This window comes from Typha latifolia, chromosome 7 (assembly GCF_019914945.1).
Source record: "Typha latifolia isolate L0001 chromosome 7, TyphaL0001v2, whole genome shotgun sequence".
Classification (NCBI taxonomy): domain Eukaryota; kingdom Viridiplantae; phylum Streptophyta; class Magnoliopsida; order Poales; family Typhaceae; genus Typha; species Typha latifolia.
Genome location: NC_133092.1, coordinates 924401 through 935821, shown reverse-complemented (window position 1 = coordinate 935821; position 11421 = coordinate 924401). Strand labels below are relative to the sequence as shown.

The following is an 11421-nucleotide window of genomic DNA, read 5'->3' as shown; positions in this document are numbered from 1 at the left end:
TGTAATTTGAAGTAATAGTTCAACAATACACATGGCATAAAGCAAAGGCTTTTTAACTAAAATTTGGTAAACCGTGGCTCTATATCTAAAAAGAATTGACCCTTTGTCAGCTTGTAGGAGGAATTTTTTTTTTCTAAATGAAAAGCCTAGTCAACGGAGGGCAGATGTTTGACTTCATATAAAGTCAAACTCACCAGCCTGCCACGTCACCACATTTGACAACTGAAAGCCAAAGGCTGGTGGTTTTGTTTCTTACCGATAGCAATTCTTAGCTGTCCAATGAGCGAAGAGCAATCTTCAGTCTCGTGGAGAGTTATATTTCTCTAAAGATTTAACAATTGCCAACTCTCATCACCTCCAGTCTCGTGGAGAGTTAATGGCAAGTCTCTTGATGAAGGGATCCACAGTTGACTAATGATTGATCTTAGGAACCAATATGATCCTAAGTATCATACCCCAACTTCTATGATTCCAAAGTATCATGCAAGCATGCCACATATAATGGCAGTTCTTTAATGCCCTGCTCTTTTCCTCTGCTTATGAAGCCATTGTTTAGCCAAGCCATCCATTAACTCCTCAATAATCGTGCATTCGCTGTCATTTTTCCTTGTCGAACAAACTTGCAAGATATATTTGCTAAGGTCAAGGCGACAAGCTTGTCTGCAAGAGATTATTTATCAACATATCACAAAATCTCCTCACAAAAATAAAAAGAGACCAAAAAAAAAAATACAAGGTTTTTAATCCTTTTAGGAGATAACCAAGCTTCACATAATGATGTTATCATCAAAAAGAATCAAAAGGACGCCAGAAAAATGATCTAAAAGTACTAACTAACAGAGCCCTTGACTTGTTCCTCTTCTCTTCTGCATGAAAGAATTTATCCTCCTCAGTGCAACTTCTAGTGTTTGTAGATTCATATTAGCAAAGCACACCCTAAACCAGCCAGCATCAGAACAATGGCATGAAGAGCCTGGGGATATGTTAAGCTTCACCTCATTTAGTATCAAGTTCCAAAGTTTCACTTCTCCTTCTCTTGTGGGCTCTTCGAGCAAGGGTCCCAGGTTCATCCAGCAAAAGAGGCCGCCATTCCCTTGTAAACACTCAATTCCAGCTGCCTTTAGCCCTTCAATTATGTACTCATACCTCTTTCTCAGCCTTTCTCTATTAGTCCTTATGTAATTCTTGGTGAATTCCTCATCAGACAGCATTGAAGCCAACATCCTTTGGGTCTGTGATGACACGAGTGTGAAGCTTGACATCCTTCTTGCAGTTGTCACCACCTCATTGTTATATGAGTAGATTGTGCCAACTCTAAATCCAGGCAGGCCAAGATCCTTGGAAAGGCTATAGACGATGTGAACCCTCTCGGAGGAGCTCCGACAATCTTGCGCTTCCACAATTTCTGCAATGCTGACGAATTCAGGCTGTGAGAATACTGAACCTGAGTAGATCTCATCTGATATCAAGTGTATGTTCTTTCGCGTCGCGAAGTCTAGGATCTCTTCAAGCACAGGTCTTGTGATTGCGGTGCCCAATGGATTTGAAGGATTTGTCAATTGAATCCCTCTTACTCTTATCTTCGCCGCTTCTGCTTCAGCATAGGCATCTTCTAAGGCTTGGAGGGTAATCTGAAATCCATTTGAGCTGTTGCAGCGGACTGGAATGATGTTAACTCCTGTTCTCCATCTCAAGTCTCTATCAAACCTGAGAAAGAATTTTGTGAGGGACTTAAAAGTTGTACAGAATGAAAACTAGATGCTAGCCTATAGTTCTTACCCTGGGTAATAAGGAGTTGGAATTAGTAAAGCATCTCCTGGGTCTGCTAAGATGAAAGTTAATAGCTCATTTGCCGCGGTAGCGCCAGCGGTAAGAACAATCCGATCGGAGTCGAATTTAGTCCTTCCTCCTCTTATTTGTTCCATAAAACTTGCCATTGCCTGAACATATTGATGGCTATGTATCATTTCTAGATAAAATAAAGTTGTATGAATAGTTGAGGCTCAAAATTTAGTTAGAGATGCTACCTTTCTAAAACTTTTGAGCCCATGATAGTCTTGAAACAAGGCATTCTCTCTGAAGCTAGAGATTCCATTCCCCCACTTTGATGCCTCTGGGTGTTCCTCTAAGTAATTCTCCAGCAGATCAAATGAAACCTGTTCAAGTTAACCAACACCGCCAATAAGTTGAATAGAAGTGATGAAATCCATAAAGGTCGAGTTGTTAATTTGCATGCAAAACTGATAGCACACTTGGTTCTCTGCCAATCCCATCTGAATCACTCCTGTGGGGTTAATGATAGGATCATATGGGTCTTCGTCATAAGCTTTCCAACCAGCAAAGTAAGGGGAGTCTTCTCCATGTGTATCAGAAGTTGCGATCTTAGACAATGGAACACTAGGTTCAAACACCAATCCCATGAATAGAAGCAGTGAGTTTCGAACAGGGGAAAAATGCAAGAAACTATTGCAATTTGCTATCCAAAGCCTCTCCAAAAGAACCCACATTTATAAGACCAAACTCCTAGTTGCATGAAGATGATATAAAAGTTCAAGACAGCTAATGATTGGTTCTGTCTCGCAACAACAACATCAAATTAAATCTCCCACTTCTAAAAGAATTTTAGACAGGCTGTTTTATGATGCCATCCCTCTCATCTCATAGAAACTTCCTATATCCTCATTTCAAGAAAGCCTATTTATATATATAAGCGTGGTGGTTGATGGCATTGGTGTATGCAATTATCTCCATTTTTTCCCCATTTTCTATTAGGATCAAAGCTCAGTTGTAAGGCATAGTTCAAAAGACTGTAGTGGTCCAGATTAAGCCTAACATTGTGGCAGAAAGATTCACCATGAACTAAAAAGACATTGTAGATTGCCTCAGAAGAATATTTCTGTGGATTGGCACAAAGATTTCATTCTTTAGCTCTTCATGGAGGAGAAGAGCTGGTACCATCATGGTAGCAAATAGGTAAAAAGCAACAAATTAAAGAAACCCAAGTCACAGATAGCAACCCTGAAGCCATTTTAATAAGCTCTGCATGATCCACGAGAGCAGTTTTATATGTGCTCGCTGGAAATATGAGACTTTGTTTATATATGTTTCTATGTATTAATGCAGATGAACTTTGGATTATTTTGTGCAGCCTTTGTGAAAATTTAGCTTCATACTCAAATATCTCCTTAGAACCAGACATTCTTCGAGTTAATCATGAAACTGCCTCCTCTTATGATTGGGAATCAAACCAAAAAGAGATCTTCTGTTTGATTTTTTTTTTTTTTTTTGTTTATCAAGATTTATAGTCTGTGATTTCTATCTCTTTATAACATGAGATGTGTGATCTATTAGGTAAACGCATGCGTGCATCTATATAATCACACAAATATTATGAAGTCACCCACCAATTAGATTATTACTTTATTCATATATAGAGATGCAAAATAAAGAGGGTCAATTGGGCCTTCAGTGATCTTATCTTTGGGCCCATTTGGATCCATTGGATAAGTCACCTAACAGACCTTGGACTTGAATAGTTGGAAATGTGAGCCCATCCTGTAACGAATCCAAATGCAGATAGCACGAATTGTCAAGCTATCTATCTGATATCATCAGAATAAATCCTTGAACAAGAATAAGCTCCCAGTTGAATTCGGACGCTTGCAATTTATGGCGACGTCTTGTTCCAAATGAAAAGACTGTAGGAATTTGTCTCTTGTCTTTTGTTCTCGTACGCCTTTTCCCCTCTTCCTATTTGTCGCCTGTTTGGTTCGATACCGGAAACAAAACGTGCTTGTTAATTCGTGCTATCCGGACCTGGATGCTGCTGTTATCCGGTCTACCGCTGTAAATCAGGAATAGTGAAGGGAGAATTAAGAAGTTATCCTAATCTCGCACATATTAAGCAGGACACTATTCTCGCATAAGGCTCGCACTTATTACGCAAACTCGGAAAACTGTACGCCATGAGCAGTTCCCGTCGTCGTTTTCCGGTTGATGGCGACTGGACCCCACACGCGCCACGCCTCCACCGCAGTGGTCGCCTGGGGGCGCGACACGATGGGACGCCACGTCTCCTTGTGGGGCCCACTAGCGCCGTTTCCCTAAATTGCCCTCGTCCCTCGCATCTAGTTTTCTTATTCGATATGCAGTTTGAGACAATTGGATCAATTCTAATTGTTTATGCTAGTTATTGACTTTGTATACTATACAGAACCCCAATAATTATTTATGCTGGTAATAATTACATGATATATTATAAGAGTCATAAGTCATGTTAGACCAAAGTAATCTTCATATATATATAAATTAGGATAACCACAAGTACTTATGCTGAGGCACCTGCCATAAGATCACACTAGCACAGCAGCAAATATTTCCAAACCTGAGAAAAAAGATTTCCTCTCTCTCTCTCTCTCTCTCTCTCTCTCTCTCTCTCTCTTCTTGTCTCTTTGCAGCTCCTATTTCCTTTGTCCTTCTCCAGAATCCTGCAATCTGGAAGTCTGATAAGCCTGCATGGCATGCTGCTTACCTTTGACCCAGAAAGAGAATTAATTCTGCCATCTACTTGTCCTGGATGATTCCTATTCCTTAGAACAGGAGTAATCCTCTCTGTTCCAAAACAGTCAAACTAGTTATTTTCCTGTCTCTGCCGCTGTCCTTGGAATCATAAAACCCCACCTCTTACCACTCTTTTATCTCTCCCACACTCTATCTAATCAACAAAAGCCGAGGGAGACCCAATTGAGAAGATCTCTTTCTTTGCTCCTCTTCTTCCGAAAGATGCAAGACCCAAAGCCAATACAATCTTCCAACGCCGCCCAGCAAATCCCAGAGCAGGAGCAGCATCTCAAATGCCCAAGATGCGATTCCACCAACACCAAGTTCTGCTACTTCAACAACTACAACCTCTCCCAGCCCCGTCACTACTGCAAGTCCTGCCGCCGCTACTGGACCAAAGGCGGCGCGCTCCGCAACATTCCCGTCGGCGGCAGCTCGCGCAAGAACTCCAAGCGCGTCGCCGCGTCCTCCAAGCGCCTCCCCACGTCGTCGTCCTCCAACGCCAAGCACGAGGCCGAGCCCGTCTCATTCGCGTGCCCCGCGATCGACTCGGACTACAAATTGCTCGACATGAACGGGAGCTTCAGCTCGCTTCTCGCGTCGAATGGGCAGTTTGGGAATTTCCTGGAGAGCTCTGTGGATAGTACTGCGACTGAGAAGCCAATGCAGGAGCCGCCGATGATGGACAACTTTCTGGGCCTGCGTGGAGATTCGGGAAGTTGGGATGCGGGTTGGAGTGATCTCGTTATCTATAATTCAAGCTTGAGCTTCGATTGAGAGGTAGGAATGGAGTGTTGGTATTAATATAGCGCAGTAGTTTTCGTTGTTTGACCCTGTCACGACTCACGAGGAGATGGAATTATAAGTTTTGGCAGGATAGTATATGTAATGCTGGGATTACATTTACTAAATATTATAGCATCTTATGGGTCTTCTTTTCTTCCTTCTCATTTTAAAGTTCTTTTCTTTTCTTTTGCAATGCTAGAACAACGGACAAAATCTGTTGCAATCTATGCTAATAGTCCTAAGTTATTGGTTGGAGATGACGTGGAAATTCCTTATTCCCTGTCTCAATTGGTGTTGACGATAAACTAGTGGAATGTTATCCTTGTTGCTATTACCTGCTTGTTCTCTTAGTTCTATGTTCTTTGCACCCAAGTTGTTTTCTTGGAACTAGACTGTTCTTTTGACACGGACATACGATATGCATATATGCTTTGATGTGATCTTATTAAATTATGGAACCACTCATCATACTGCCCTATTTCGAACTTACAGAATTTAAGAAACCGTACTAAAATATCAGCATGTCTATTTTCCCCCCAAATAAAAAGGAAAAGAAAAGAAAAGTAAACTCAGCATGCCTGCTATCATGCCTTGAGGGCACTCGAACGGAATGATCTCAATGCTTGTGCACAGTCGCATGCCTTAATCTTTACGCTCCAGGCAATGAAGCTTGTGTAGGAAAAAAAGAAGAGCATGCCCTTTTCTATACATTATTAAAACTAAAATATTCCAAGCACCAAACCATTTGCTCTAGCAATACTCACGTTCAAATCGTTTAAGAATATATAGAGAAAGGTGCTTTCAAAATCGTGCAAGAATATATAGAGAAAAGTAAGACCCAAGATTAAAAAAAAAAGAAAAAAAAGAACCATAACTATAACGCAAGAATACACAGTGATTCATTCAACATGGGACTACAATCCATGGGCACGGAAATAAACAAATACACTATTAAGAACATGGGACACAAGTAGAGAAATCAAACATTTCTACTTGGTATACAACAACAATTCAATAGAAATTCTTCTTGCTTGACCCTCACTTAAATAATCATGTCCTAATTATCATCTCTAATCAAGCTTGGAGACCTTAGACTAGAAAACCTAGAGAGAACCTTTAAGTCCCTCTATTTATATATGCCACCCACTAAACTCAAATGGCATGAGTCAAGTAAACTCAAATCAACATAGCTCACTCCATGAATCTATAGTTTGACATCACAAATCCAACAGATAGCATGGCATGCGAGGATGATGCTTGGATTGAACTAGACAAAAAAGATCAGTGTGATCTTAAATATTTGCATAGGATGACCTGACAACAACAAATCATAGTAACATACATGAAGGTACAAAAATAAACAATTAACTTATAATCAAACAATTACATTCTGGCAAGTACAATATCGAACTCAGAAAGTTTGTACAGATAACAAACAAGAGAAGAACAAATAATGAAATAATAGAATATAGAAAACTAATGGTAGCTTATACACAGAGAAAATAGAACATGACACAAAATTCGATGGATTGCAGGTTATCTCAGTATAAGAATTGTGCAACGGCATGGAATGTTGTCATCCATGTATCTTAACAGATGAAATTTTATGGGCAAATATACAACATTACACTTAAATATCAAACACTTCCCAACAACTAATCAAACAAGATGGTAATGTTACATACAAGTTATAACCACTCTTGAGTTGAGCACAACGACAAATGAACCTGCCAAAAGATGAAAATTTATTCACTGCGTGTACAGCAGCTGAAGAACTGCAACATCCACAAAATTGCAAACAAATGTCAAAAAATATATGATCATCAAGTAAGCTAAATAAATTCAGCAATATAGAAAACAGAAGCAGCAAATGATTATAAAGCCTTCTATTATAATATAGGCAAGATTAAATCTAGTTCTGCTTAAACATAACAAACTAATAAATCTGAAATTATAATTAAAATATATGACCAAAGAGAACAATGGATCGACTACTAAACTTAGATAAATTAAAAGCAAGCTAAAGATAGGTCTAGACTTCAAAAACTCATACATGGCTGCAGAATTTAGATAAACTAAGGTATAAATGATAGCAAAATATTATTGGATCTCACCCGATACGAAGGATAGTGTTTAACCTTAAGCTTTGACTTCATTATCAACTCTGGGCACCAATAGTCCTCACTAATAGTCCTCGTTCTATTAAAGAAAATCCTAAAACAATAGTAAACATATAAGACAGAGCTAAGTGATAAGGTAAATTGACAAAAAGCATACAAGAGTTATGGAAGATTTTAGCAAGAAATAAAGGGTGAAAATCCACAATGACTGTGGGAGCAAGTAGTGTAGAATGGAGAGGAGAGGAGAGATTTATATGGAGAAGAAAAGTGTTGATAACCTTTCAAAGATGATTGCCTTCTAGGAGCTGCATAGGGTTTACAAAGAGAAGGGGAAGACCGGAATTTCTTTTTTGCGAGGTCTAAAGATCGAAAAGTTAAGAAATTATGTTGCAAAGTCCAAATTTTTTTTGGGAGGTCCAAAAATTGAGAAACTAAAGAGTTATGTTCGGAAGTCCTAAGATTGAGAAGAAGTTTAACAGTTTTGTTACGAATTCCCAAAAGATTGAAGCAGCCCACTAATCTAACCTAACCGGAATGACTACCTAATCTAATAATTGATCCAATGATCAATCAAAAAGGTTCAAACATCTCTTGCATATTAGGTTAATATTATAATTGCTCAAATAAAACAAGTGAATAATCTAATTGAAATTGATGCCACATCACATTCTTACAAATCCAAGCAAGTATAATGTACCCATTTCCATCTGAACTTCGGAAATTTGAAGGCACATTTTGAAGAAAATTCTTTTCCTAGTTGTAGCAGTGGAATCAGGACGAAAAAGAATGGCCACTTCACATGAAGGAGTGCATAAGTTCGCAAAATAGATAAAAATGAAATATTGAGCTCCAAGGATGGCAGATGCACTGTAAGCTTTTTTAAACACCTCCAACATCCAATGCAAGCACAGTGGACAAAAGATTTTTGCAGTTCCTAGCAAGCCCTTGGCCCCAACTTCAGGTCTTCCATATCAGTAAAGGTACTGATCACATCATCCATCAGAAAATTTTCTGCGTTGGCACTATCAGTTACCACATCTGGATTCCAGACACTCGTACGAGGCTATCTATATCTAGGGATTCTATCCCAATTTTCCTGAGGTTGAGAAATCTGTCTGTGTTGATGGCAACACTAGGTTCAATGACCATAAGATTGAGACTAGATAGAATCATTGGATTAATGCAATTCAACAAGACTTTATGGATAAAGAATGTGGGAAGCTCACGCTCAATGCAGTTCAATGGCAGATCCTAAGATGAAGAAGATGAATTTTAGGCTCCATAAGCCCCACAACATATATTAAGTTACGAACTTGAAGGGAAGGAAAATACTCATTTAACTTGTTGAGGTCCTCATCAAATCTAATGATTTCAAGTGTTAGACTAGCTAGTATTGGCATAACAGCGAGTCGCTTGATAGCAAATCATTTCTCACCTCCAACTCAAGAGGGTTGGTACTTATATATATATATAGCAGAGGAAATTGTGGGATGGAAAATAAAGGGCATTCCTAAGAAATAGAATGTTGCCATACAAGATAAACATAACATTTAAATTTAAGACAAGTTGGAATTTTTTAAATCAGAATATGAAAAGGCTAGTTTAGAACCAAGTGTAATATGTGTCTCATAATCTCATTGCCTACTGAGGCTATATGTAATTTTATAGTATCTTACTGGTTTCTTTCCTTAGCATGATTTATTAACCTTGTCTGTCACAAGCCGCTCCAGTATTCTTCCTCCATAAAAAATAAGAAACCCCTTGCATAAAGAGACTTTGTATTATGGCAAAATAGAGTAAGGTCCCAAGGTACCAAGACACCATGAAATGAAAGCCCTACATGTAGTCCTAGGCTTTTCTCAAGTAACAAGTTTTCTCCCGGACATCCTCAATAAATTCTTGCATTGCGGACATCATCAAATTAAATATAGTCACATACCTACCAAGGTTCCCAGTATTAGGATCGGTATCGGCCGTCCGAAAAAACAATACGTATCAGCCGTATTGGCAGTATCGGCCGCTCATATCAGATCGGACTATTTTTTTAATTACGAAATTTTTTAAATATTATTTAATCAGATTTTTTTTAAAAAAAATTGGAAGAAAATGAGAGGAAAATAAGAAAATAAAAATTACTCACCTCTGAAGCTTAAAAACTTAAAAAATATATTAACTTACTTAAAATTTAAAAATTTAATGAATATCGAGCTATCTCTCCCCCCTCCCCCCTCTCAAAATTCAAAACTTACTCACATAGATAAGGTTTCCATTTTTTCTTTACTTCTTATGCCTTCTCTCTCTCTCTCAGGCTCTCAGCAACTGGTGCTGCTATTTCACCGCAGCAGTAACATTAGAGGTCGTCGGATCTACTCAGTGCAGTAAGAGAAAGAGAGAGTGAATGAGAAGAATTAAAAACTGAAAAAAATAATTAAAAAAACTCATTCGAGGTCACCGAAGGTCGAGGTCGTCGGATCTTCGTCGAGAGAGAGAGAAAGAGAGGCGGGTGGAGGGGTGGGGTCTGGGTTGGATCCCACCCGTTCCCACCAGTTTCGGGCGGGATTGGCCGTATGTTTCGGTCGATCCCACTAGGGGTCGGCCAAAACTAGAAAATATGATACCTACCCTCCAAAATAAAACCGGTTCCATCACTATCAAACCTTCCCTTCAAAGGACAAGGTATCAAGACACCAGCATTGGAAGAACACATATGTAGTCCTAGAAAATTAATAAAACAAACAAGTTTTCTCTTGGATAAGCTCAATAAAGTCATGAATTGTGTTCATCACCAACATTAGCAAGACATAAAGCACACTTGGCAGGTCGGTTTTGGGGTTAGGAGAGACAGAAAGAAAGGAAGATCATTTGGCCCTCAGATTATAATAGCTCATATCTCGCATATATCACCGATCTAGATGCATATCAAGACCCTACATCGTGAATCTAAATGGCTCTTTCGTCTCTATGCAGTGCTACCTAAAGAAACACGACCATTACAACGACAATATCCCTGAATGTTACCAAAGAAACTTCACTCAAAAGTCCAACGTTTTGTTGGTTATCAAGAACAATCTACTATTCTAATTTAAAAGCCTCAATAATGAAGATACCAGGTCCAAAACCAGTTGAACATTATATTGGAAATATCTCAACCTTTCGAAATCGATATCACCAATCCAATGGTCGAAATAAGAAGTTAAAAACAATTACACAAGCAAGAAGAGCTTAAATCTTTCATATACTCCTATTTTCCCACATGCTCAGGAATTGAAATAGCAACTATATACCTACTAAATCAGTTAATTATCTAGCTGCGGAGTGCGGGAGTCGAATAAGATCAAGGGGAATCGAGAAGGACTCACAAAGATCCAAGATGAGACCCAACGCCTCCGACCGTCACCTCCACGACTGCGCCGAGTAATCCGACACCACGAGCGATCTCACTCGTCCGCCGAAAAGCGGAACCCGTCGCTCCAGGAAATCAACGGCGGTGAGTTGGAGATTGTCGGAGTCCGAGTCCTCTGCGAGCCGACCGGGGACCGACACATTCTCGACGCCAACTGCGAGGGATTCGAGTGGTCCGGTGAGGAGGGAGACGAGGTTGACGACTTGGGTTTTGAAGGAGAGTGTATGGTCCCGAGTCGCCGTGCCGCGAAATCGGAGATATCGTTGGTGGGGGCCGAGGATTTTTGACGGCTGAGATTTGGTAGGAGAAGGATCGGAGGTTGTAGGATGAGAGGCGGCAGCGAGTGAGGTTGGTGGAATCGGTGAGTTGACTCAAGATGTCTAGGAGGAGACCCATGGTAAGCTTATTTAGCTATATGTATAGGAATTAGGAAAAGGAATTTTCTTTTTAATGTCACACTATATAATGTATGTTTTTCGGTTTAACCCCTTGTAGATCTTTAATTGGGGGGCGATGAAACCATTCAAAATCAAAAATATTTTCAACCACTTA

General features: G+C 39.5%; 2 protein-coding genes and 1 long non-coding RNA gene across 3 annotated transcripts; 1 reads left to right on the top strand and 2 right to left on the bottom strand.

The window, feature by feature from the left end:
• Window positions 1-833: 833 nt before the first annotated feature.
• Window positions 834-2420, bottom strand: LOC140792111 (1-aminocyclopropane-1-carboxylate synthase 7-like). Its single transcript, XM_073142948.1, has 4 exons — window positions 2253-2420; window positions 2028-2156; window positions 1780-1940; window positions 834-1707 (listed from the first exon to the last, which is right to left on the bottom strand). Exons 1-4 carry the CDS (start codon window positions 2418-2420, stop codon window positions 834-836), a joined length of 1332 nt encoding a protein of 443 aa, XP_072999049.1.
• Window positions 2421-4782: 2362 nt separating this feature from the next.
• LOC140792110 (dof zinc finger protein DOF3.1) lies at window positions 4783-5337 on the top strand. The gene has a single exon (XM_073142947.1). The coding sequence runs from the start codon at window positions 4783-4785 to the stop codon at window positions 5335-5337; it is 555 nt and encodes a 184-aa protein (XP_072999048.1).
• Window positions 5338-6856: 1519 nt separating this feature from the next.
• On the bottom strand, window positions 6857-11271 carry LOC140792759 (uncharacterized). The gene is made up of 2 exons (XR_012109807.1): window positions 10826-11271; window positions 6857-7121 (listed from the first exon to the last, which is right to left on the bottom strand). It is a non-coding gene; the product is annotated as an uncharacterized lncRNA (long non-coding RNA).
• Between the last annotated feature and the right edge of the window lie 150 nt (window positions 11272-11421).